Source organism: Ichthyophthirius multifiliis (genome assembly GCF_000220395.1).
Source record: "Ichthyophthirius multifiliis unplaced genomic scaffold scaff_1120509250879, whole genome shotgun sequence".
Lineage (NCBI taxonomy): Eukaryota > Ciliophora > Oligohymenophorea > Hymenostomatida > Ichthyophthirius > Ichthyophthirius multifiliis.
In genome coordinates this window covers 22951-49695 of record NW_004086411.1, presented here as the reverse complement: position 1 = coordinate 49695, position 26745 = coordinate 22951, and the positions used below count along the sequence as shown (strand labels likewise).

At 16.3% G+C, this 26745-nt stretch overlaps 7 protein-coding genes across 7 annotated transcripts, besides 68 other annotated features; 3 read left to right on the top strand and 4 right to left on the bottom strand. All coding sequences in view use genetic code 6, as the record gives it.

Annotated features, from left to right (window-relative positions):
- Position 1: 1 nt before the first annotated feature.
- IMG5_106400 (hypothetical protein) lies at positions 2 to 1504 on the bottom strand (the record flags this gene model as incomplete). Its single annotated transcript, XM_004035026.1, has 4 exons — positions 2 to 30; positions 88 to 444; positions 746 to 991; positions 1492 to 1504. 4 exons carry the CDS (start codon positions 1502 to 1504, stop codon positions 2 to 4), a joined length of 645 nt encoding a protein of 214 aa, XP_004035074.1.
- Positions 42 to 75: a microsatellite.
- Positions 44 to 91: a microsatellite.
- Positions 1404 to 1461: a microsatellite.
- A 670-nt stretch (positions 1505 to 2174) lies between the features above and the next one.
- Positions 2175 to 2231: a microsatellite.
- Positions 2232 to 2312: 81 nt separating this feature from the next.
- Positions 2313 to 2346: a microsatellite.
- Positions 2347 to 2628: 282 nt separating this feature from the next.
- Positions 2629 to 2699: a microsatellite.
- Positions 2700 to 3175: 476 nt separating this feature from the next.
- Positions 3176 to 3251: a microsatellite.
- Positions 3252 to 3277: 26 nt separating this feature from the next.
- On the top strand, positions 3278 to 5749 carry IMG5_106390 (phosphoesterase family protein, putative; the record flags this gene model as incomplete). The annotated part of the gene is made up of 5 exons (XM_004035025.1): positions 3278 to 4741; positions 4915 to 4948; positions 5171 to 5186; positions 5253 to 5388; positions 5432 to 5749. The coding sequence occupies 5 exons, from the start codon at positions 3278 to 3280 to the stop codon at positions 5747 to 5749; spliced, it is 1968 nt and encodes a 655-aa protein (XP_004035073.1).
- Positions 5014 to 5083: a microsatellite.
- Positions 5019 to 5108: a microsatellite.
- Positions 5034 to 5120: a microsatellite.
- Positions 5068 to 5121: a microsatellite.
- Positions 5070 to 5116: a microsatellite.
- Positions 5125 to 5170: a microsatellite.
- Positions 5204 to 5233: a microsatellite.
- A 312-nt stretch (positions 5750 to 6061) lies between the features above and the next one.
- Positions 6062 to 6121: a microsatellite.
- Positions 6122 to 6143: 22 nt separating this feature from the next.
- On the bottom strand, positions 6144 to 8084 carry IMG5_106380 (jumonji domain protein 2c; the record flags this gene model as incomplete). Its single annotated transcript, XM_004035024.1, has 6 exons — positions 7873 to 8084; positions 7527 to 7662; positions 7230 to 7348; positions 7071 to 7180; positions 6767 to 6901; positions 6144 to 6714 (listed from the first exon to the last, which is right to left on the bottom strand). Exons 1-6 carry the CDS (start codon positions 8008 to 8010, stop codon positions 6144 to 6146), a joined length of 1209 nt encoding a protein of 402 aa, XP_004035072.1. The 5' UTR covers positions 8011 to 8084.
- Positions 6950 to 6976: a microsatellite.
- Positions 7517 to 7555: a microsatellite.
- Positions 7757 to 7808: a microsatellite.
- Positions 7764 to 7811: a microsatellite.
- Positions 8085 to 8599: 515 nt separating the features above from the next.
- Positions 8600 to 8635: a microsatellite.
- Positions 8636 to 8736: 101 nt separating this feature from the next.
- Positions 8737 to 8773: a microsatellite.
- An 81-nt stretch (positions 8774 to 8854) lies between these two features.
- Positions 8855 to 8915: a microsatellite.
- An 8-nt stretch (positions 8916 to 8923) lies between these two features.
- Positions 8924 to 8976: a microsatellite.
- Positions 8924 to 9012: a microsatellite.
- A 13-nt stretch (positions 9013 to 9025) lies between these two features.
- Positions 9026 to 9104: a microsatellite.
- Positions 9034 to 9101: a microsatellite.
- A 90-nt stretch (positions 9105 to 9194) lies between the features above and the next one.
- Positions 9195 to 9240: a microsatellite.
- A 25-nt stretch (positions 9241 to 9265) lies between these two features.
- Positions 9266 to 9299: a microsatellite.
- Positions 9274 to 9307: a microsatellite.
- Positions 9276 to 9321: a microsatellite.
- A 46-nt stretch (positions 9322 to 9367) lies between these two features.
- Positions 9368 to 9467: a microsatellite.
- Positions 9370 to 9463: a microsatellite.
- A 174-nt stretch (positions 9468 to 9641) lies between the features above and the next one.
- Positions 9642 to 10137, bottom strand: IMG5_106370 (hypothetical protein). Its single transcript, XM_004035023.1, has one exon. It carries the CDS (start codon positions 10059 to 10061, stop codon positions 9762 to 9764), a length of 300 nt encoding a protein of 99 aa, XP_004035071.1. The 5' UTR covers positions 10062 to 10137; the 3' UTR covers positions 9642 to 9761.
- Positions 10070 to 10111: a microsatellite.
- Positions 10077 to 10116: a microsatellite.
- A 108-nt stretch (positions 10138 to 10245) lies between the features above and the next one.
- Positions 10246 to 10282: a microsatellite.
- Positions 10256 to 10315: a microsatellite.
- Positions 10275 to 10320: a microsatellite.
- Position 10321: 1 nt separating this feature from the next.
- IMG5_106360 (hypothetical protein) lies at positions 10322 to 16082 on the bottom strand (the record flags this gene model as incomplete). The annotated part of the gene is made up of 12 exons (XM_004035022.1): positions 10322 to 10380; positions 10437 to 10592; positions 10643 to 11023; positions 11172 to 11562; positions 11619 to 12113; positions 12283 to 12747; positions 12815 to 13246; positions 13305 to 13843; positions 14001 to 15156; positions 15255 to 15599; positions 15654 to 15830; positions 15933 to 16082. The coding sequence occupies 12 exons, from the start codon at positions 16080 to 16082 to the stop codon at positions 10322 to 10324; spliced, it is 4746 nt and encodes a 1581-aa protein (XP_004035070.1).
- Positions 10572 to 10601: a microsatellite.
- Positions 11055 to 11160: a microsatellite.
- Positions 12158 to 12278: a microsatellite.
- Positions 12165 to 12278: a microsatellite.
- Positions 12192 to 12278: a microsatellite.
- Positions 12768 to 12810: a microsatellite.
- Positions 13845 to 13924: a microsatellite.
- Positions 13845 to 13940: a microsatellite.
- Positions 13849 to 13941: a microsatellite.
- Positions 13849 to 13942: a microsatellite.
- Positions 15185 to 15247: a microsatellite.
- Positions 15851 to 15931: a microsatellite.
- Positions 15866 to 15931: a microsatellite.
- A 530-nt stretch (positions 16083 to 16612) lies between the features above and the next one.
- Positions 16613 to 16653: a microsatellite.
- A 293-nt stretch (positions 16654 to 16946) lies between these two features.
- Positions 16947 to 16996: a microsatellite.
- Positions 16997 to 17097: 101 nt separating this feature from the next.
- Positions 17098 to 17153: a microsatellite.
- Positions 17100 to 17170: a microsatellite.
- Positions 17171 to 17178: 8 nt separating this feature from the next.
- Positions 17179 to 17229: a microsatellite.
- Positions 17230 to 18246: 1017 nt separating this feature from the next.
- Positions 18247 to 18292: a microsatellite.
- A 666-nt stretch (positions 18293 to 18958) lies between these two features.
- Positions 18959 to 22846, top strand: IMG5_106350 (lmf2 protein, putative; the record flags this gene model as incomplete). The annotated part of the gene is made up of 5 exons (XM_004035021.1): positions 18959 to 19240; positions 21093 to 21136; positions 22274 to 22415; positions 22469 to 22602; positions 22672 to 22846. 5 exons carry the CDS (start codon positions 18959 to 18961, stop codon positions 22844 to 22846), a joined length of 777 nt encoding a protein of 258 aa, XP_004035069.1.
- Positions 19544 to 19583: a microsatellite.
- Positions 19780 to 19831: a microsatellite.
- Positions 20496 to 20552: a microsatellite.
- Positions 20571 to 20619: a microsatellite.
- Positions 21311 to 21359: a microsatellite.
- Positions 21326 to 21361: a microsatellite.
- Positions 21383 to 21500: a microsatellite.
- Positions 21383 to 21501: a microsatellite.
- Positions 21384 to 21500: a microsatellite.
- Positions 21384 to 21503: a microsatellite.
- Positions 21386 to 21517: a microsatellite.
- Positions 21390 to 21517: a microsatellite.
- A 1147-nt stretch (positions 22847 to 23993) lies between the features above and the next one.
- Positions 23994 to 25700, top strand: IMG5_106340 (hypothetical protein; the record flags this gene model as incomplete). The annotated part of the gene is made up of 6 exons (XM_004035020.1): positions 23994 to 24119; positions 24406 to 24570; positions 24610 to 24945; positions 25005 to 25114; positions 25184 to 25428; positions 25506 to 25700. The coding sequence occupies 6 exons, from the start codon at positions 23994 to 23996 to the stop codon at positions 25616 to 25618; spliced, it is 1095 nt and encodes a 364-aa protein (XP_004035068.1). The 3' UTR covers positions 25619 to 25700.
- Between the last annotated feature and the right edge of the window lie 1045 nt (positions 25701 to 26745).

The window sequence follows — 26745 nt, the reverse complement described above, 5'->3', positions numbered from 1 at the left end:
TTCACATATTCCTTTTATAATACTCATACCCTTTAATTAGAAAATAATTTTTATTTAATTTTTAAATAATTTTTACTTTATTTATACATAAAGTAGAGTTCTAATCTTTCATATTTTTAACATTATCGTATTCTATACACATTCTTTAACATATAGAACCTACTATTTTACCCACTAGAGCCTAATTGAACTTAATATGAGAAGCAAATTTAATACTTATAGAGTATAAGAGGTCAAAAAATCTATTGTTAACATCTTTAAATACCACCAATAAGCCTGTAAGTACCTCCACAGCCCTATCTATTGTCTAAATAAGCCTTTAGGAATGCTATTAATCGAAGTACATACTATCTAGGGCTTCTATGGAGGCTAATTGTAGGCTTTTTTCGCCTTTTAGGAATTCGAAAATTGTATATAAGCATGTATAAAAGGCTGTAAGGTCGTCTTTTTTGTAAAATATTTTATCATAATAAAGAGATATTAAAACATACGAACCTACACTTGGTAATTAAGGAATCTGTTTTTTGGAAAAAATAGAGATTTTATTTTAAAAAATCTTCTAGAAGTAAAATTAAGTCTTCTCTTTCTTACATTTTATATGAAATTTAGGCTATAATCAAAATACTGGTTTCGAGCGAATTTATATCGTTATTTTAGATAGAATCTGATGCTTTTTTTAGGGAAAAAAAGCCTATTTTATAGGTCGAAGAGTCATAATAATCCAAAAAAGTTTCAATTAATTTACAGGCGGCAGTTTTAGGGGAATCTCCAGTCTATTTATTACAACAATCTTCCTATAAAAGGATAAAATCTTCAGGATTTTCAGTCAATAGTTCGTATTCTTTTCTTGTAGATACTAAAAAAGGGAAAATTATTTCCGAAAAAATTCCTTCTAAATTTTATTCGAAGAAATTAGTGTATTCGGGCTCTTTTCCAACTAAAGTAAGGAAGTTAAGGCAAGATATTTATATTTAATGTTCGTTCTTGTCTTCTTTTTGAGAATTTTTAAGTGAATATGTTATTTAAGTTAGTATTTATGGAAAAAAATAGTCTATTAGTGTTATATTGTTATCTTTTTGGAGTTTTTGTTTGTTTTCGAATATGAAATTTAGAAAAATATGGAAAATATTTAAAATTGTAAATTTAAACTCGTTTAGAGATTCGTCAATTTCTTATATTTATGTTTATGATATTATTGTTAATTATTATTATTAATTGTTTTAAAAAAGAATTTTTAAGTTTAAGCTTTTTTATATTATTTCAATTATGTCTTTATTTTATAGAATTTTCCAAAAATGCATTTTATATTATATTGTTACTTTTTCATTAAATATATTTATTATTTTTCTTAATGTTTATGCCCATAAATTTATTATATTAAGACTAAATAGATTATAATAAATTATAAATATATATATATATATATATATATATATATATATATATATATATATATATATAATTATAGATATTTTCATTTTTATTTTTTACCATTCAACAACATCTTTTTTAATGTTTTAAGAAAAATTATTAATTGATTAGAGTGGGTTGAAATAAAAGAGAGGAATTTAACAGAACTATATGCATACGGTTTCGAAAATTTTATATTATTAATCTAGTTCTAATACGTTTTAAACTAAAGCTTATAAAGATAATAAAGAAGCTATAATAAATTAATTATCTTTAATTTAAATCCACTAAAGTATTTTTATAAAAACTTCGGTCTACAATTTATTATTTTTACTACTACTACTTAATACTTAACTTAAACTATAACTTAATTTAAGCTTATTTTTTAATTCAATTCCAGGCTCTTTTAAGGAATTCATAAATAATTCACACCATGATATTTTTTATTCTTTTTTAGTCTTTTTGTCATGCAAAAATATACGTAAATAAGTATTTATATATAAACATGCACTTTCTTTTATTGGACTTTAGATTTCAGTAGAAGAACATATTATTAATAGATTCTATAAAAAATCAGGGTCTTTTTATAAATGTTCATGTAAAAGTTATTCATTTTATTTTTGTTCGGCTGTAGATTATGCTTAAAATGTTCCTTTTAAAATGTTTGCGATTGTTTAATAAGACATTTTTTTTTTTTTTTAAATGTATATTTATAAATTTTAGTTTCTTTTTTTTTCAATGGAAATTATTTAGAATTAAAATAAATATATATATATATATATATATATATATATATATATATATATATGTATTATTTATATTTAATATTGGCTATATTTTTTATTTTTATATTTGTTATTATATTTTTTAATTTTATTGAAAAAATATTTAGAATTATAATAATTAAATTTTTATATATTAAATATTTTATTATTATTTCGCTAATAATAAAAACAATATATATGATTTTAATTATATACTTTTTAAAATTACAAAGATTAAAATTATTAAATATTCTTAGAAAAATCAATTTTATGAATTTCTTTTAATTTATTTCAATTATATTATAACAATTTTTTATTAAATTTGATCTAATTTTATTTTAAATATAAATTACATAATTAACAAAACTTACTATTTATAAATAATATTAAACAAAAATAAATTCAAATAATTATATAATATATGAAAAAAATAACAATAATTGATAAAAAACATTATATATATATATATAAATATATATATATATATATATATATATATATATATATATATATATAAGTATATATTATTAAAAATATATCTAAAAGAAAATAAATAAATATATTAACTAATTTTTTTATAAAAACAATAATTTATCTTATAATAATATAAAATTAATATTATATTTTATTTTTCACAATTTTAAAAAAGAAAAAAAATTATAATTATGGTATTGATTACATTTTGAAAAAAAATAGTGCCTAATTTTTAAAAATGAATGTTAATTTTAATTATAAATGAAAATATATATTAATAAATAACTTAATATAATACTAATAAAACTATCTAATTTATTACTAATATTAAATAAAAGATAAGCTCTTAATTATCTTAAATAACTATAAAAATTATATATATGTATATAATAAAGCTAATATTCCAATTTTCAAAATGATTACAATTTCAAAAAAATCTAATAGTAAAAAAGAAAATATATATTATAAATCTTAATTTAAACATAAATTACTAATAAATTAAATTATTTAAAAACAAAAAATATTATTATATTTATATATATATATATATATATATATATATATATATATATATATAATAATATCATATTTAATATAAATATAAAACTTGAAAAAAATAAATAAAAAAAATGTTTCTAATATAAATAATAATCTTAATAACAACGCTTCCTTTATTAATTAAAACCTCAACCGAAAATCACCCAATAAAAAACATCGTCGTATTAATGATGGAAAACCGTTCATTTGACCATATGTTGGGCTGGATGACTAAAGGCGGAAAATTCGGCAACAAAAATGTAGACGGTCTTACTGGTTAAGAATGTAATCCAAAAAATGTTTATTTCCCGTTTTTAGGTTAAATATGTGTAGATGACAAAGCCTCTGAATTTTCCTAATACGATCCTGATCATGGCCATTAATCTACTGTTTAACGAATTTTTGGTTGCCTATATACCCTTAACTAATAAACAGGTGATAATCCTTGCAAAAATCACTCAACAAATAAGGGAGATGCAAACATGAAAGGATTTGTTATGAGTGCAAGGAGAGAAGGAAAAAATGGAATAACTGAAATGTCTATGTAATCTCCTAAAAATGTACCCATATTGACTACTTTGGCTAATGAATATGCACTTTTTGATAATTATTTTTCCTCTTATCCAGGTCCTACTAATCCTAATAGACTTTTTATGCATTCGGGGACGTGTAATGGTTGCTTGGGTAACGAATAGACGACTGGATCGTTTAAAAATTAGACTTTGTAGTCTGTATTGGAAAGAAATGGACTCTCTTGGAGATATTATTGGGAAAATGATGCTGATGACTGGTTTTTATTTATAAACCATTTCAATGAAAACTTCAATAATTCAACTAAATTTATACCCATGGAATAATTTTATTAAGATGCCGAAAAGGGAGATTTACCAAATTATACATTCATTAATCCTTCCGAATCATACAATAGTACTCTAAATAATACCAAATCTTTCGGTTTAATGAATGATTAGCATCCTAATCATAGTATAAAAGAAGGAGAAAGGCTAATTAAAAATGTCTACGAAGCACTAAGAAACGGACCTTTATGGAATTAGACTTTATTTATAATCACGTATGATGAACATGGTGGTTTTTATGATCATGTATCTCCCCCTTAGGATGGAGTACCTAATCCTGATGGTATAGATAATGTAGATGGGTTCAAATTCAATAGATTAGGTATTAGAGTACCTATGATAGCTGTTTCGCCATGGATTGAAAAAAATACACTTATAAATAAACCTATGGATAATCAAAAACCTTAAAATAGTTCATAATGGGAGCATTCGTCAATAATTTCTACAGTTTTAAGGATTTTTAATTTATAAGACTAATAATTTTCAAAAAGAATAGAATGGGCAGCTCATTTTGATGATATTTTAAAAATAAGAAAAGAACCAAGAACTGATTGTGTTAAAGAATTACCTTATGTACCACCTCCGACTAAGTAAGATTTCTAAAGGTTTTAAAATTAGAAGATTAAAACTAGTCATTAGAAATAAGTTAAGGAAATTTGTGAAACTATAAAGAAAGATGATACTAATTGTGGGGGAAATGTAATAAATTTTAAAGAATTCGAAGTCTTTATAAATGAAAATTTATAAAAATATAAAGAAATAATTCTATAACAGAAATAATAAAAAATGTGAAATTTTAAAAGTTAAATTTTATATGTTATTTTAATAAAAAAATATTTATATTAATAATATAATTTTTTAAAAAATAAAAGATTTAAGAAATAAATAAAAAAAAGAAAAAATATAGTACATAATTTTTATATAAATATATAATAGATAATAAATATGTATTTTTATTATATTAATTTAATTAAAAATATATAGTATAATAATATATATATATATATATATATATAATAAATAAATATATATATATTTATATATTTTTTTATATATATTTATATATTTTTTTATTTATTGTAAAAAATAGTTATTAAACTATAAAAAATTCTATTAAAATAAAAATAGGAAATATTAATTTTTTGTAACAATTATTTTACTAAATATAATTAAAAAAATAAAATTAAAAAATAATCAAATAAATGAATAGTTAATCAAAATATGGAAAAAATGCTCGTCCAGATGAAGAATATGAATATGGAAATACACAAAAAGGTTTTAATAATACTCAATCATAATTCGGATCAAATCCTGCATCTTTAAAAGGCAAATTAATGTCTTTAGAAGTAACAACTTATATTAATATTTATTTTAGAAATAAATATATAGGAAATGATTAAAGGAATTGCTGAGGAAATGAATTTCCATAAGAAAGAAGTATAAATTTTAAAAAGTGAAAAAGATACTTTATAATCAGTTTTATCAATGAAAACTTAGGATGTAAAAAAAACATTAACTAATGAACTTACAAGAATTGAAGAAGAAATGAAACGCCATTTTGCTCATCAAAAAGCTGAAAATGCGCGTTTATAATAATAAATAACATCTCTAAAAGGAGAAAAAACAGCATTATAATAATAATTATTAGGACTTTAAAGACGTATAACTGAATTAGAATTACAAGTAGGAAATGAAGAAGCTAATTGATTATTTAAATATATAATAAATATATATACACATTTATATATATTTATAACAAAAAAAATTAATAAATAAAAAAATAATTATTATTTAAATACATATATATAAATGGAAAAATATATTAAAATTATATTTAAATATGTTTATATTTATTTTTTGTGAAAAAATATTTAAAATTTGCAATATTTTTTAAAATAAAATAAAATAACAAACAAAAATATACAAAAATGATAAAAATTAAATAATATATTTATATTTATATTTATATATATAAAATATAATATAATAATAATAATTAAATAAAAAAAATCTATATATATTTTACTTTTTTTTTAAATAAAAAATAACTCATTTTAACTTTTTTTTTATAGATAATAAAATAAACTCAAATATCTATTTATCAATTCTTTTTATTTTTTTTCCTTATACTTTTTTTTATTTTAACCTTTCTTACATTATTCTTTATTTATCTATTTTTTTATTCAAAACTACTATATTATTTATCAGAAGACTAAAAGTTTTGCTCTTCGTAAATTTATTATTATTTAATCCACTATTTAAACTACTTTACTTTTTCAATACCTATCAAATCAGGTCTTTTTTTCAACAAATTATTAATAAAATTCTAAGGATTAATACTCACATTATCTAAATGGCATTTACAAGGTTTACTTTCTTGAAAAACTGTAAGCCAATTTAAACTTGCGAAATTTACAGCTTCTGCAATGTTAAATCCCCAATTAAATCCTGTATGATAGGCTCCACTAAATACAATAATAAACTCTCCTTCATTTTATGCTATTTTACACATTTTTATATTACCTTTACATTTTCGAAGTATTTAATAAGGATTTATTATACTTGTTTTATGTCGCAAAAATTAATTACATTTTGCAAAAGCATCCGGAAAGTTGTTTTTTGCAATGTTTTCTAGTTTATAATCTTCACTTTTAGGAATACAATACCAAAATCTATTAAAATTAAAATATATTTATATAAGTCATCTAAATTGTTTTTTTTTACTTAGGTTTTCCATAATGTAAAAAATTAATTCCAGATAGATCTAAATCTTCTTTGTGCCATGAAAATAGAGTTTTCCAACTTCCTATATATAAATAAGGAGTATTTACACCAGAAATCTTAGAATCTAATCCTTAACTATATTTTATAAAATATATTTTATTATAAAATACAAACTTATTAGTATTTATATTTATATTTTTATATTTATATATATATGTAAATATAATATTATTTTTGTTTATTATTATTATTTTATTTTTATATTTTTTAATATAAAAGAATATAAATTTTATATTTTAAAAACTTTAGTATAGAATCTAAATTTTTTAAATTCCATTTGACATTTTCATCAAAAATAGACATTTAAATATCTGATCCATATAATGGTGGACTAAATGAAATGCTTTTCCAAAACTAAAAATATTTTAAAAATATTTTTTTTTTTATAAATAAAATTGATTACTAAATCTTCTACTTCTACAATGGATTTTCCATCTGTTACTTTATCAAAGGCTATAGCTTTTTTTTTATATTCACGGAAAGACATTGATTTTCTAATTATATGGACACATTCATAAACACCTAAGAATATTTTAATTTAAAAAAAATAAAAAAATAAAAGTTTTAATAATAATAAATAAATTATATTTAATAAAAAGTAAAATAATTCCAAATATTATATAATATTTAAATACAAGAGGATAAATATTAAATTATCCGAAAAAAATATAATTTATTTTAATAATAATAAAAAAAATACATTAGAAATAAAAAAATTATTAAAATAAACCTTCTTTTCCTTATGGATTTTGTTCTATTGGGTCAATTATTATTTTATTTCCTAAAGCCTCTTAACAATCTGTAGATCTAGCTTTCCATCCTTAAGGAGGAATAATCTTTTTATTATTTACATATTATATAATAAATTAAAAAAAAGAGAATAAAATATAATAAAAATATAATTTTAACTATAAAAATGATAAAAATAAATTATAAATATTAATATTTATTATTTTATTATTATTATATATTATTTTTTATATTAAAAATTATATAAATTAAATATTATAATTATAAATTTTTAAATTAAGAAGTTAAAGAAATACTTTAACCATTCCATATTCTTTAGAATATTCTTTTTCAATTTTTTCTATGTAACTTTAAAATTCATTAAAATCCGTGATAGAAGGATAAAGAACTGGACAAAAAGGAATAATTTAGTAATCAGAAACACGAGATTTCATAAATTTTAAAATTAATTTTATATTTTTTATTATTTTTTAAAGTATTTCTTTTTTATTTTAATTTTTTCTTTTTTCTGTTTCTTTAAATTAAAAAAAAATTATTATGTTTAATTTTTTTTTTTTTCTTTAAATATATTTTATCATTTTTCATTATTTTTTTGTCTATTATAATTATTATAATTTTTTGTTTTATATATATATATATATTATATTTATATGATAATTTTTTATTAATTTTATGTATATATACCATTAAATTAAGGATTTACTACTAATTCATTTTTTGTAAATAGAAAATATATTAAATAAATATGAATTAAAAATATATAAATAGATATAAGAAACCTATAATTATATTAATTTATATGTTTTAAAAATGAATAAATAATAAATTTATCTGTAATTTAAATCAAAAAATAAATTATTTTATTTTTATAATAATATTAAATATTAGATTATATAAAAATTATATTAATTTTCATTCTTAATTGTTATTATAAAAATTTGTAAAATTATAAAAGATAATTTTTGAATTATGAAGGATATTTAAGTATAAGAAATGTTAATTAGCATATAAATTATTTAAGATTATATAAATATATATATTTAAATAAATATATATAAAAAAAATAATATTATTAATAATTTAATAATATATGTTTTTTAATGTAATTAATAATGAAAAAAATAACCTTATTAATTATTCATATAAATATTGAAATAAAATATTATTATTATTATTATATTTATTATTATTTTATTAAAAATTTATAATATTATGTATAAAATTAATATTAATATATATTATTTTTAAGAATAATTTATTTTATAAAGTTTATGAATATTTTTTAAAATTTGTATAATTATTATATTTTTTTTATAATTATTATATTTGGTATATTTTTATAATATAATTTAACAATAAATTTTTTATTTAAAATAATTTTTATTTTAAATATATTTTTTTTAAACTAAATATTATATTTATAAAGAACATTTTTTTTATTATATAGTTAATAATTATAATTAATAAAAAATATTATATATATAAAATAAAATTAATTTATATCAAAAATTTTATATTAAAATAATTTTGTTTTTAATTTTTTTATCCTATTTATAATTATTTTTATTTATAAAATTAATTTTAATTTGAATAGTTTTTATTTTTATTATTAATTATATTCCATTTTAAAATAATTTTTTTTTCCATTTATAATATTTTTTTTTATTTTATTATTTATTTTTAAGAGATTAATAGATATAATAAAATAATAAATAAAATAAAAATAAAATATTTAATATAATAAATTTTATTTAAAAAAATTTTTCTTATTTAATAAATAATCTTTTAAAAAAATATCTATATTAAATATATATATAGATATAAATAAAATATATAATAAATAAATATAAATATATATATATATAAATATATATATTTATACATATAAATAATAAAAATATTTTTCTATAATGTTAAAATAAATATATATTTTTATATTAATTAAAGATAAAAATTAAAAAATTTTAATTTTTTATTTTTATTATGAAAAAATTAATAAAAATTATAAACTATTATTTTTTTATTTAAATATATAAATCTTTCTAATTTATAATATAAAATATTTAAGAATCAGAGAAATATTTATTTTAAATAAATGTTTTAATTTTGCAATATTTATATAAAATTTAATCAAGTAATAAAAAAATTATTATTAAAAAAAAAAAAAAATATTATAATTTTTTTTTCATTTTTAACCCTAAGCATTTGACATCATTTCAAGTACTTATTCTATTAATACTTAGAATTCTTCCATTGATAATTTTCCATCTCCATTTTCATCTAATTCTTTTAAGACCTCATCAACTTCCTCTTTAGTTGGCTTTTCTACACCTATATCTGAAGCAACATTAATCATAACTTATTCAAGCTCGTTTTTTTCTAAGTATCCTGATCCATCAATATCTACAGCTTTAAAGGCGGTTTCAGTGACTTTTTTTAATTTTTGCTTATCATTGATGATATTTTTGATTCCTTGACCACTCATTATTAATATATATAGTTTTTTTTATATATTTTTTTTATTTAATTTTTTTTTTTAAATTAATAGTTATAATTTTTTTAAAATAAAATTGTTATTAATATATAGAGAATAAAAATAATCATAAATATAAAATATAAAAATATTTTTAAAAAATAAATGAATTAAATTATTAAAAGAAAAAGATTAAATAAAATTACTATATATATAAAATAATTATATATATATATATATATATATATTTATATTATTTTATATATTATTTTTCAATTTTCTTATGTTTTTTCTTAGATTTAATCATTTTAATTTTCTTCTTTAACATCCTCTTTTTTTATAAAAATACAATCAATTAATAATAAATAATTATATAATTATATTTACCTTCTTTTTAATTTTCTTCAATTAATTAATCTTATTATTTATCTTAAATAATAGAAATATTATTTTCATATAAAGATCCATTTTTATTTTTTTTACTAGAAACAGGGTTATATCTAATTAAATCTTTTGGATCTTTTTAAATCTTTATATTTAAATCTATATATTATTTATATATATTTAATTTTAACAAAAATAAAATAAAATACCTCTTTTTAAATGTTAATCAGGCTTAGGTTTACTTTCAATAACATTTTTAAGAGCTTCACTAATACCTAATTTGTCATTAGGTAGACCTAAATAATATATAAGAGATTCTAAAGTACAAGACTTAGCCTCTTCTATATTTCCATAATCATCAATTACATTTTTCATTTTTTCTAAAGCTTCAGTTTTTTAAGTTTTAACAGTTTTACTGTCATCTAGTTAATTATTTTTTTACATATTATTTTCTTTATTGGCTATATTTTCCATTTCTAATTAATTTAAATTTTCGCCTTTTTCTATTTTTTCAGAAAACTTATTAAAAATTTTTTTTCCTTTTATAGCTAATCTTACAAGCGCTTCTTTAAATTCTTTTTCATTAACTCCTAATTAATATAAATAAAAGAATACAAATTAATATATATATTTATATATATATAAATAAATATAAATATAAATATATAAATATAAATATAAACATATATTTATATATATATATATATATTTATATATATATATATATTTTTTAAATACCTATAGGTTTATTGTCTATAACTTATTTATTCCTAGTAATAGATCTGAAAATTAGTAAAATATCTTTTGCATTAGTTATGACTTCTGGATAAATATTAAATCTATAAACAAACCAATTAAAAGTCTTAAAATCTATTTCTTCATCATTTAAATCTTATCGTGAAATAACTCTATAATTATATTTTTTTAAATAACTAAATAGTTAAGATATTTTAAATTCATTTTCTTTAAAAACATATTAAATTTCTTAAGATTCAATTAAGTCTTTTATTTTATTATTTGCAATTTTTTCTATTTCTATTCTTTCTTCACTATCTTTTACAATTTTCATAAACAATTTCTCCCTAAGTTTTTTTTGATACTATTCTAATTTTTTATATTCTTCATCCATCTACATATATAAATATTATTAATGATTATATATTTTTAAATATTAATTATTTCTACTTATTTTTCTTTTTCTTTTTATTTTTATTAAGTTTCTTTTAATTTAATAATTTGATTTTTATTAAATTCTTGAAATTCCTTTTCTTTTTTATCTTTTTCTTCTTATTATTTCTTATATAATTCTTCCAATATTCTTTTTTCATCTTCGATTTTTTTAGCTTTTAATTTTTCATAACTTTCTTTTTTTTATTACCAGAATTTATTATTATCCTCAACCCATTTTTTTTCCTATATTTCTTTTTATTATTTGATTTTATTTTCCTTTTCTTTTTTATCTTTTTCCAAAAGTTCGTTCTATTATTATATTTCTTTTGCCCTCATTTAAATAAATTCATGATTTTTTAATCTTTTTTCTAAGCTTTTTTTTTTATGTTTTTCTTCTTCTTCTTCTTCTTATTCTTCCTTTATACTTTACTTATCAAATTTTCTATATCTAGATACACTATCTTTTTTATTCTCAACAGCTTTTATAACATCATCTAAACAAAAAGCACACTATTAAAATATGATTTATTATAGTTATTAAAATATTTAATTGGTATATTAATATATATATAATTATATGAGTAAAATTATATACATATATAAATTTATATATATATATATGTATATATATATATATATATATATATATATATATATATATATTTATATATATATTTACTTGTTCTGCAGTATACTTATCTTTATAACTATATTATGAAATAACTAATTTCATTGTTAAATTTAGATTATGCAAAGAATCAATTTCTAACACTCTCTTATCACTGTATTTTTTTTATCCATATAAAGTACTTGGTAAAGATTTTGTACTGTCTTTAGGCCCTTAATTATCTATTTACATACTTTAATTAATACTTTTTATTTATTTTTTCCCACATGTTTCTGGATATTTAAAATGATCTAAATAATGTGCTTCTACTTCTATAATTTATTATATTATAGGCTATGCTTTTACAACTTCTTTAATTATAGATTTTGGTTCAATTAAATGAAAACCTAGTTTTTCATTTAAAAGCTCATTTAAAAATATATAGGCATATTTAAAGGATTCTTTTATTGGTATATTTCCTTACTTATCTATATTATAATCAAATTTTAATTATTTTTCTTTTATTTTTTTATATCCCTATTAAAAATATATTATTTTATATTATATATATATATATATATATATATATATATATATATAATACTTTTGGTAAAGGATAATCAGGATTTTATTAAAGTTTTTTATTATATTCTTTAATAACTTCACTTTCTCCGAAATATTAATTATCCGGATCATCAAATAAAGCAGTATTTTTATTTTTATTTTTAGTAACAAATCTCATATGGTCAAAAAGTTTCTATAGTGAACAATTTAAAGGTAAATGTCTAAAATCATTAGGCAATTTAGTATATATATAACTCGATAATTATACAATATAATCTTAAAAACCAAAAAAATCGAATGCTTTAACATCTTTAATATCGTTTTTCGCATAATTCCATTGATTTTTTTAACTATTTTTTTCAAACATATTTTATTTTTATTTTTCTTCTTATATTTTTTCCTAGCTTATATTTTCTATATTTTTTTTTAATAATTTTCTATTTCCTTTTGTTGCCACTAATCTTACTAAAACCTTTAATTTTTTTTTTTTTATAATTTAAATAAGAAAAAAAAAAAAAAAAAAAACTTACTTTATGTTCTTCATTAGATAATAAATCTGAAAATTCATAATATTTAACAAATTAATATATTTCTGGTACACTAATCATAGAACTATGTTATTTAATATTATCAAAGCTATTTATATTTTAATTAGTAAATTAAACCGAAAAACCTGAATTTGAATATTTAACAAATATGTTTTTGAGAACTTTATGGTATCTTCTGAGTATTATTTATATCATATTTTTATCCCTTTCTTCTTCTAAATTTAAATCAATGTATTATATTTAATATAATCCCGTATTATTTTCTCTTTTTAATTGTTTTTATCTAGAACCATATTCAAATAATATTTTTGCTTCAACGTCTCTTTAATTATAACTAGCAACTCCTTATTCTAAACTTCTTTTAATTAATATTTTCCTTAAAGTATCTTTTTTATTCCCAAAATCATCTAATTCTTATTAAGCTTTTAATTATTTCATTTCTTATTTATTAATAAAATTATTTTTTATTTCTATTAAATTTTTTAAAATTTTAGGGTCTGCTTTTGGATTTCTTAAAAGTGCTATTTATATAAATATATTAATATATATAAATTATTATATTATTAATATTAATATATATAATTATTTATTTATATATATATCTATTTATATATATATAACCTAATTTAGTTGTTTCTTCTTTTGTTAGTTAATATTTTTTATCTTTAAGTCCTATACCGTATTTTTTTATATTATTTTCAACTGATTTAAGTATATCTTATTATTCTATATCCAAATTATTATAATTTTAATTTTAATCTTCTATTTCTTTTCTTTCTTTTTCTTCCTTTAATAATTGCTATTAATGTTCTTTATATTCAATTTCATATTTCTCTAATATTTACTCAGGATCTCCAAAATATTAAAGAATAGAAAGCATTCCTTTACAATTATGTTACATAAAAACTTTAATTTAGATATTAGTATGAGCAACCAATGGCATAATCTTCTCATTAATCTCCATATTATTTAACTATACTATACTTTTAATAATTTATATGATCTGGGCCCTTTTTTAAGCTTAAAAGATTTCGTTATCGATTTCTACAGGGAGTAAATTATTCACATTTTATGCCGGACTTTTGTTATTATATAAAGGAAGATTTTTTTCTTTTGGTTTTTTTTTTTTTTCACTTGCATAAAACATTGCTAATGCAACCTTTACAAATTTAATCAAAAATTCATTTAAAGTCTCATTTTCAATATATTTTTTTATTAAACTTAAAATTATAAATAACGCAGAATTCGCAAAAACAACATTATTTAGGTAAATTTTAAAAAGCAAATCTAAAATTTAAATTGCATTTTTAAATTATAATTTCTCGTTTTAGCAAATAAAATTAAAAAACTCAAAATCAATGACATTATAAAAATAAGTAATATTCTCACTCACTTATATTTACCTAATTAAAGGTTCTAAAAGAATATTAAAAGGAATATTTTCAACATTAGAGTATATTTAAATAAAGTTATATAACATAAACTCCCTAATCTGAATATTTTAGTGATTTTCAATTAAGCTTAAAGTCAATATACGGTATATATTAGGTGCAGATGGACTTTTTAAAGTAGCAAATTGATCCAGAAGTTCAAAAAGAACCGTCAAACAACTTATTATTAACGAAGTAATTTTCGATTTGGAAGCATTTGTGAACAAAGAAAGAATCATTTAATAACGATTCTCATTTTCTTCAATTTTAAAAGGAAATAAAATCCATACTTCGCCTATAAATTGTAATGAAATAATCCTAGTATCACCAATATTTTTATAATCTTCTTCGGCATACTATATGGCTTAATCAATCCATTCATCTAAAATGCCAGTACTTAACATCTAAGATATAAATAAATTATTAAAATAAATATATATATATATATATATATATATATATATATATATATATTTTTATATATATATATATATAAATTCACTTCTTCTTTTGCTAAATCAGATTATGTTAAAGGTTTTAATATCTAGAAATAAACAGAAATAAGATCCTTTGAATCAACTTATACTCTTTTCATAAAAATTGTAAATAACTCGACAAAATTAAACTTTGCAAACTATAATAAAACACTAAGAATAAGTTCTTTTAAATCAGGATGTCTTTTTAATCCTAATAAACAAGTTTATAAGCCACCATGTTCGCTAATAAACCAATCCCAGCAAGTAGAAAACAAATTAGTATCTGCTAATTCGAATCCCATTTTAGAAAACAAACGAGCTGTCCAAGAAGATACTTCTATATTTTTACTTATAATTCCGGGTTTCAAACACTATATATATTAAGTTTAAAACTATTAATATATATATATAAAAAAATATATTACATTCATAGTAAAAGTTATGTTTTATCGGGTATTGTCTTCATTAAAAAGCTTTATTAAATGAGGAATATTCATATAAACTTCTTAATAAAATTATATTATAGGATCAAATAAACTCTTTACTCCTTTTGCAAAAAGATATGCTAAATATTTATTATTATTAGTAAAAAGACTGATTGTCTGTAATAATTTAAAAACAAATATAAATATATATATATATATATATATATATATATATATATTTATATTTATATTTATATATTTATAAGTTTATATATATACTTATTTAACAGGCAATGAAAGATTATTTGAAAGTAAAATAACGAAAAATTCTAAACAACTTGAAGTTTTTGTAATTTCTTTATTTAAGTCTATTTTACCTATATTTATTTAATCTTTATCTATATTATTTTAAATAAAAATATATTACATTATTATATATATAAATATACAATCATTTTATTTATATTTGCTTTTATATTCTTTTTTAAATTTTTTTCTGTTATTATCTATTAAATATTTTAGATTATATTTAAAATAAATTATTATAAAATATCCTAGTCTCCAGCAATTATTAAAGATTTTATATCAGGCTCTAAAATAATATTTAATTTTTTAAATATTTCGCTTAAAATATTCCAATTATATAATCTGGCTTATGGAGTATTTATTTCTTTTAAAGAATCTAATTCAGGAAAAGGTTATTCCAGTTTTTTTTATGTATCTAATTTTGATATATATTTTATTATTTTAATAAATTTTTGCCCATTTTCTAGTGATTGAGTTGTATTTTTTGACAAAGTATATTAATGTTTGCCGCTTCTTTGTAATTCTTAAGGACTTATTGCATTTACACTTATTAAGAATTACGATATTTATTCTGAAACTTACATTATTTTTTTATATGTTAGTTTATTATTTTTTATTTAAATAATTAATTATTTAATTCCTTTGTAAATATATTAATAATATTTATTAATTTTTAAAAAAATATATTAATTTTGAAATTCGTTTCATAAATATATAAATATACTATATAATTATAAATTTTTATATACATATAAGTATGCATATAAAATAATATAATTAAAAACATATCATTTTTAATAAAATAAAATTTATATTTTATTTACATATTTAGATATATTTAAATTTTTAGAAAAGATTAATTTATATTTTATTCGAATATTTTTTTTATTTATTTAATTTATATATTAAATTGATTTTTAATTTAATAAGAATTTTTTAAAATATATTATTTTATTTAGTCGATGATGTTTTATATTTTATTAAAAATTATTTATATAAATATTTTATTTATTATTATTTTAGTTATAATATATTTTTCTTTTCTTTTTTTCTTTTTTTCAAATTATGAATTAATATATATAAAATATTAGTTAAAATTATTTATTTATAGATATAATATAATTTTTATATATCTATAAATATTTATATTTTTTTATTTCTTAAAATTATTTTTTTTATAATTTTTTAATATTAAAAATTATATTATTTATTAGAAAAAAAATAAAAACATTATATATTTTTTTAAATAAAATTCATTAATATTTGTTTTTTATATCTTAAATTAATTTTTTTTATATTATTTTTAATAATATGAAAGAAGTTAAAGTTTTATATATTAAAATAATTTTATTTCATTTATATTAATTTTATATTGATTACTATATTTTTAAATTTTGGTATATAATTTAAAAATAATTTAATATAAAATAAGTAATTATATATTATTTATATTTTGATTCATTGTTTTTTAGTCATTTATAATCAAAAATATGAATTTTTTATTTATTATTATATTTATAAAATTTTAAAAATATATAATTAATATTAAAATTTATAATTAAAATATATTTATATAATCAATTAATTATATATAAAATATTGTTTTTTTTTTCTATCCTCAAGTAATTTTATTCCATTTATATTAAAAATATATTTTTTTTTTCATATTTTGAATATATATTTATTATTTATACTTTTTAAGTTAAAAATAATGTTATTTTAATATTATAATAATAAAAATATTTAATAAATATATTTTAAATTAATAACACAAAAAAATTTTAACATAAAAATAAATAATTAAATTTTTTAGAAATTATTTATTTATTTTTTTCAATTAAAATAAATTATCAAATTGACCAGATTCCTTTTTTAAAAAAAATTAGATATTTTGAGTTTACTTATATTCCTTATAAGAGAAATTTTTACTTTATTAATTATTTGTAAAACTTAATAGACTTAAAAATTATATATAAATATATATAAATTAAAACCTATTTTAAATCAAAATATATATAATTTTAATTTGAAAATCTTAAAAAGCAATAATTTTATTATTAAAAAATTAATGCTAAACTTAAACAAAAAATCAATTATATTTTTTAAAAATAAATAAAAACATAAAAATCATATATCTATAAAAAATATTAAATCAAAAAGTTTATTTATACAATTTTATAAAAAGAAAAAAAAAATTATTCTTGAAAAGCAAAAAAAACATAACAATGGAAACATATAAAATATTTAAAATAATTAAAAAAATAGAAATTTTGTATAACAATTATAAAAATAAAAATTACTAAAACAAAAAAAATATTCAAAACAAATAAAAAAACATATAATAAATTACCTCTAAAAACAAAAAAACTAAATATTATTAATTATTCATATTAATATAAATAAATGGAAAGTCAAAATTCCCAATAAAAATGGTATTTTCGAAATCCTCGCCTTTCTCCAACTGAAAAAGACGACTGTATCTAAAACTACGAAAATTTTGAATACGTAGATGAAGGAGGAAACGGTTAAATTCGAAAAGTAAAAAAATAAACCTAACAAAAAAAATAAAAATAAAACAGGCAATTAAAAAATCCAATAGATAAACATATGCTATAAAATAAATCAAAAAATCCAAACTAACCCCACAATAAATAAAATTAATAGGTAATGAACTTGAAAATATGTACAGAGTAAATCATGATAATATAATAGATGTCGAATCACATTTTGAAGATAAAGAAAATATATATATAGTGACTAAATATTATCAATAAGGAAATATGTACGACTATTTGAAAAATAAAGGAGGAAAATTAGATTAAAAATAAAGCATTTTTTTCTTAAAATAAATTATATAAGCGATCTCCTATTTGCATAATTTGGACCCCCCAATAATACATAGAGATATAAAACCTGAAAATATACTCCTAGCAAATAATCTTTAAATAAAACTAATTGACTTTGGTTCTTCTAAATAATTTTAAAAAAACTAAGTAAATATGACTTAAACAGGAACTCCAGTATACATGGCCCCTGAAATAATACAAGGAGGAAATTAAAATGAAAAAGTTGATATTTGGTGTTTGGGAGTTCTCATATTCGAATTATTAACAGGGAAAACTCCTTTTGAAGACTAAAAAGATAATATAAGTTTATAATAAATAAATACAAATATTTTAAATTAAGAAATTAATTTTGGAAATGATTTCCCGTTTTTGGCAAAGAATTTAGTTTTAAAAATGCTCGATAAAAATCCTTTAAACAGACCTAATATTGATGAAGTTAAGAATCATTCTTTTTTTAAATAATATAAATATGATATAGTTAAGGTATAGAGTGGAATAGAGAAAAAAAAAGTAAATAAGAATAAAATTTCGAATATTTAAATTCTAAATTAAGAGAATTAAAGTCATTTACTTACGATAGAATAAATAAAGAAAAAATGGAGGAGCTTATTGATTAAATTAATTCTTTAAAAAATGATATTAGTGATTTAGAAATTTAAAAATTCACAGAAAATCAAAAATTTGACTTTTTATTAAATTATTTAACAAATAATAAAGAAATAATTAAACTTAATGTAAAATATTTTTTTTTTTTTTTTAATACTTTTTTTTTATTTTTGAACTAAAAAGAATGCCTTATATCATCCAAATAATATAGAAAAATATATATAAGAAAATGAATTATTTTAATAAAAAAAGCTTATTTTAGAGGAGAAAATCAAATAAAAAGAAATCCAAATATTAAGGAATAATTTAAGTATATAAACAAAAACAATGAAATAGAATAAAAAATAATAAAAAATAAAACCTTATAGAATAATTAAATGAAGAGTTTTAATAAAAAAATGAAGAATTATAAAAATTAAAAGAAATAATAGCAAAAAATGAAGAAACACTATAATAATATCACACTAAATATAAATTAGATTCTTAATAAGAATTAGAAAAAAGTTAATAATATGAGAATAATAGAAAATCATCTGCTTTAAATTAAGATACTTAAAAAAAAATAATTAACGAAATATTAAAATTTATTAGCAACCATAAATTATCAGAAAAAGAAATGAAAGAAAAAATATAAGAGCAGGAATTAGTACAAAAAATAAATTAAATTAAAGAAGAAACAAGTATTCTTATTCACGATAAAGAAGACAAACTAAAAAATATGTACTATACTTTAATATAAGAATAGGAAGAAGAAAACAAGAAAACCTTAGAAATGGAAAATTAAATATATTAAGATAAAATATAAGAGCTTTTTAATACTTATTAGAAAAAACTGGAAAAAGTAGAAAATGTTTCTTAATTTAAGGTTCTTGTATAAGGATATGAAAGCGAAAGCTATATTAAATAAAATGTACTAGAATCTTTAAAAATGTAAAGAGAAATTTATGAATAAAAAAAGCATTTGTTAAAAGTTATTTTTTGAATAAATATCTATTAAATTTAAAAAAAAATTAAATATAACTATATATATTAAAGTTAATTTAATTTTGTATTAAAAAAATACTAGAGTTTATTATTAATTTAAAAATATTTTTATTTTATTTTTTTATATATGTATATTTATTTTATTTTTTTAAATATAAATATATATATAATTTAATAATTATATATTTTAGTATTTTTATTTTTATTTAATTATATTTTTATTTTTAATATTTATAAAAGATAATTTTTTCTTTTATTAGAAAAATGTTATTATAATATATTTTTTATTGAAATTTTTTTAAATATATATATATATATTATAAATAAAATTTATTTTTATTTTAATATTTTCTAAATGTATTTAATTTTGATATTACGATATATAGGTAAAATATATAAATAAATATTTGAATGAGATTAATGTCAAAAAATTTAAATTTACATTTATAAAAAAATAAAAAAATATTAAATTTAAAACATTTACTCTATAAAATTAAACATATTTCAATATATATTAATAAGTATATATGTATTTAACATTCATCTTTTAGCAATATTAAATTTTTTAAAAACAAATATTTTTTAATAGATTTTTTAATTGATTAATTATTAATTTAAAACATTATTGATTAAATATTAAATTTAAAATAAAGAATATATATATTAAAAATTTATATATTAAATGTATTAAAAATAGAAAGTTTATAATTATTTAAATATGAATTCATCAAAATAAATATGGTATATTATATATTATATTATATATATAAATATATAAATATATATCTTTAAATATCTTTTATTTATATATTAATTTTATATTTATATTTATCTTTAAATAAAATATATAATCTTTTTTTTTTAAAAATATTTATTTTATATTAACATATTTTTCTAATAAAATATCAATTAAAATATTTTTACTTAATCTTTTATTTTTTTTATTTATTTTTTTTTTATTTTTTTAATAATTAAAATATCTTAATTTAAAAAAAAAAAATAAAAAAAAAAATATTAAAAAAAAATAAAAATAAAAAATAAAAAATAAAAATAAAAAATAAAAATAAAAAAAAATAAAAAAAAATAATAAAATAAAAAATAAAAAAAATATATAAATATAAATATGAAAACATAGAAATATGAAAAAAATAGATAAATAATATTAATTTAATTATTATATTTGAAAGGAGTTGCATGTATATTTTATTAAATAATATTTTGTTTAAATTAAAAAAGTAATATACTTAAGTACTTTCGCTTCTTTTTTTATATAAATTCCTGCATTATATGGGACTGATGGTTTATTACCAATAAAAGTTAAAAAAAACATATATATAAAATATATAATTTTATTGTCAAAAATTACAATAGAATTTATTTAAAATAATAAGATAAAAATAACCTAATTTGAGTTTTTTCTAATACCCGACAATATTTATATATAGTTAATAAATAAACAGTTATATAATAAAATTATTTACTTAACTTTCCCAAAATGATGAATTTGATAATACATTTCATTTTTTATGTATTATTGGAATTTTTTTAAGTTTTTGTGTACTTTTTGATAGAAAATAAAAATATTTTTATAATTTTATAACTTTTGGTATACTTTGGTTTTTATATTTATCTATTTTTCATGTCGGTTAGGTTTTTACTTCATTTTAATGGGACATTATGCTACTAGAAGCGGGTTTTATAACTATATTTTTTACTCCAAGTTTTAACAAGAATATAATTTATGTAGATGAATTTTCAAGTATTGCTAAAGATTTATTAAAATGGATTTCGTTTAGGTTAAATTATGCAAGCGGAATAGTTAAATTGACAAGGTATATTTAAAGATAATTTTATAAAAGATATTTTTTAAAAAAAAAGTTAATGCCCTACATGGTGGAACTTAACTGCTTTAAATTATCATTTCGAATCTTAACCCCTTCCTAATGTAATTTCTTGGTATTTTCATAATTTACCTGATTATATAAAGAAAATTTTTGTTGCCTAGAATTTTATTATTTTAGTAAATAAAAAATAACATAAATATAAATATAAATATAAATTTATAAAAAAAAGATAGGAGGTACTTTACTTATGTATTTTCCTATAAGGAAATTTTAAATTTTTGGATTTTTATTAGTAGTAAGTGAATAAATAATGATTATTTTAACAGGAAATTATAATTTTTTTAATTTTTTAACCATTTTAGTGTAAAACAATAAATAAAAAATAAATATATTTTAATATATAAATATATTTTCTTTATTCAATATTATTAGTTCTTTTTGTTCTATAGATGATTCTTTCTTATAATCTATTATTCCTAATTTAATATTTGTTATTTTAGGTATTAAAAAGCCATTAAAAAATAAAAAATTAAATAATATAATAAAACAAAGTCTTTTAAAAGTTATATTTCTTATTTTTAAATATTCCTATTAATATTTTTAATGATATTCTTTCATTATTATTTTTTTTATGAAACTGTTTTTAGAAACAAAGCATTACCTTTTAATCTTTAATAAATTAAAGACATTTTTGTAGAAGGATAATTACCTTTAGTAGTATGTTTTTATCTTTTTTTATTCCCTTAGTAATATGTTTTATTACTCTTACTAAAACAATAGTTAAAGCTTTTATTAAAAAATTTTCAAAAAATATACTGCATTAATTTTCTTAATATTGATATATTCTTGTACTTTTTATTCATTTTTTTAAGGCTTAGAAAAGTCTCGAAATTCATTTCCATTAAATCTTCCTTACCAATAACATATAAACTAATTTACACAACCATTTCTTATAGCAAATAACTATGGGCTTTTTAGAAGAATGACAGGTATTGAAGGACGAGAGGAATTAATTTTTGAAGGAAGTTTAGATGGAAAAAATTATAAAGAAATAAATTTATATTATAAACCAGGAAATTTAAAAGATTTTCCGAAAGTAAATATACCTCATTAGCCTAGGTTAGACTGGTAATTATGGTTTTCGGCTATGTAGCCTTATATAAGTGATACTTATTTAGTTACTATGGTTTATAAAATATTGGCTAATAGTAAAAGTTTAAATACTTTAATAAAAGAAAATCCGTTTTTTTAAAATTAAGGTCCTAAATATATTAAAGTAAGTAAATATATTTATTCTTTTACTAATCCAGAAGAGAAATAATAGACAGGGTATATTCTTTTTATTATTATTTTATATTTTTTAATTTAAACAAATAAATATAGATAATATTGGAAAAGAAAATTTAAATAAAATTTAGTTAACAATCTATAAATAACAGATAAATAATTTATTAAATAGTTAAAAAACTTTAATATAGATATAGAATCTAACAATTATCCTATTAACCCTTTATAAAAAATATATTTACTTTAATTAATTTTTACACTTTTAATTTCATTATTTATATATAATTATATAAAGTAATGAATTTTAATGTTTTTTTTTTTTTAACAAAAAAATAATTAAATTAAAAAAAATTTAAATTTTATTTTTATATAAAAAGTTTCTTTTTTTTAAAAAAACATAAATAAAACAAAAAATACTAAAAAGCTATAACATCAAACATCAAAAAAATAACATTATAAATACAACAATGGATAAACAAAAAGAAAATAAAAGAGCTTAAATGGAAAGTGAATTTGATGTAAAAGATATTATTGTAATAGATAATGGTGCAGATTCAGTCAAAATTGGAATTTCAGGTGAAGATCATCCAAGAGTAAAAAAAAAAAAACAAATAATGAAAAGTTAAAAAAAAAAAAAAAAAGATAGTATTAGAATCTGTAGGAGGAATTCCTTAACTAAATCCAAATGACGAAGCAACAAATTAAAAACCGTAATAAAAAATTAAAATATCAAAAAAATTAACTAAAAAAAGGTCATATTTATTTGGATAATAACTTTAATAAGCAAAATTAGACAATAAATTTAAATTAGATATTTCTTATCCAATAAAAGATGGGGTTTTTTTTAAAAAATAATAATAATAATATATTTTATAAAAGAAAATCGTTGATATTGACGCTATGAGAGATATGTATGTATATGTGTTAGATTAATTATTATAAGTAAATGAAATATCTTCATGTAATATTTTAATTATAGACTCACCATTGAACTCTAAAGAATATAAAAAACAAATAGCTGATATATTATTTGATGATATGAAAGTATAAATAATTTAAATATATATATGACATAAAAAATAGGTAAATTCAGTTCTTTTCTAAAATAGCTCTACATTAAGCTTATTTTCGACTGGAGAAACTACAGGACTAGTAATTGAATCTGGACATAGTTAAACTACATGTATTCCTGTTTTCGAAGGTTTTCCAATTCTTCATGCATTTTAACATACAAACTTAGCAGGATAAAAAATAACTGAAATTTTGAAAGAAGTAAAATATATATATTATTTCTTTTTTTTAATAAATACATATATAATTAAGGAATTAAATAAAGCTTCTAGTATAACTGTTACAGATGCAATATATAAAAGCATAAAAGAAACTATGTGTAATGTAGCTAGGGATTATCATATTGATGTAATAATTTTTTATTTTATTTTTAAACAAAAAAAATTCATTATAATATAAAAAAATAGTTAAATAATGATAATATAAGTTTAGAAGAAAAATCTTATGAATTACCAGATGGAAATATACTTGATATTACAAATACTATGAAATATAAACCACCTGAGATATTATTTAAGTAATTATATATAAAAAATATATAATATATTAATAATATTTTTCCCAATAAATAAATTAAAATATATAGTCCTAGTATTATTGGAGATAATAGTATGTCTATTAATTAAATGATTATGGATACTTTAGGTAGATGTGATAACGAGTTTTAAGAAGAATTATTAAGAAATGTTGTTCTTTGTGGAGGAAGCTCTTTATTTAAAGGATTTTTGCAAAGAATTGAAAAAGAATTAATTTCTTAAGTTCCTAGTCATATATAAAGAAAAGATATTAACTTTATTTAAAATTCTCATAGAAGATATTCTGCATGGATAGGTTTATTTATTTTAAGAAATATTTGTACATAATTTTTGTTTTTTGTTTTTTTTCAATATTGAAAAAAATAATATTAGGAGGATCGATGTTAGGATCTTTATCAACGTTTTAAAGTTTAGCTATAACAAAAAACGAATATGAAGAAAATTCTGAATAAAAATTAACTATTATAAATAAAAAAGTATTTTGATAAAGAAATAAAAGTATTAAAGACAGAAGTTTATTTTTTTAATAATTTTTATAAATTTAATTATTTGAATTAATTCATATTATCGATTTAATAATGTTTTCTTTTAATTAAATTTTACATAAATAGATAAGTTTATATTATATAAATTATTAAATATAAAAATTTAATATAATCATTACTGTTTATTATAAAAATATTTATAAATTATGAAATTAAAATAATAAAATAATTATAATTTTACATAAAATTCCTCTATATACTTATAAACGAAAATTTAAAAGGTAAATATATATATATATATATATATTTAAGTAATAATTTATTTATAATATATATATTTTAGTTTTTACAAATTTTTATATATTATTTTCATAATTATTTTTTATTAAATATACCTTTTAACTTAATTTTTTCATTTTAAATGTCTATTTCTTTTTAAGAAATATCTTGTAAAGATTTTAAATATAAGCATGAGTTATTTTTTTTATTTTATATATTTAACATAATTTTTAACTTCTATTTTTATTAATTATTAATTTCTTTTAGAAAATTTATTTTATATTAATGATTTTCAATTATTTTAATATAATTTTAATTATTATTCTTTTTTCTATTAATATTTAAAAATAAATATTATAAGAATATAAAAAAATACTACAATTAATAATTAATTTAATCTTATAATTTTCTGTTTTAAGTTTTTTAATCTATCAATTTTTTTTTATTTTAAACATTTTCATTTAAAAGTTTTTAAAATTCTTCTTAAAAATTTATCTATATATATTATACAAAAAAAACTTAAATAATTTATTTGTTTTTTACAAAAATCTAATTAAATTATTAAATAATAATTTATTATTTAGATTTTTCCATCTAAAAAAATTTTCCAAATTTTCTTAATTTTATAAATATTAAAATTTAATTTAATCAAAACTCTATTTCTATTAAAATATCTATTAAAAAAAAATACAAAAAAATAATAAATATATAGTATAACGTTTTATTTAAAATCTTCATTTTATTTTTATATTTCTTGAATAAAATTTTATTAAATTGATAATTTTTATTCATATTTTTCTTCTAAATTATTTTCAATAGTAAGTTAATTAGTAGTTTTTATTTTTTTC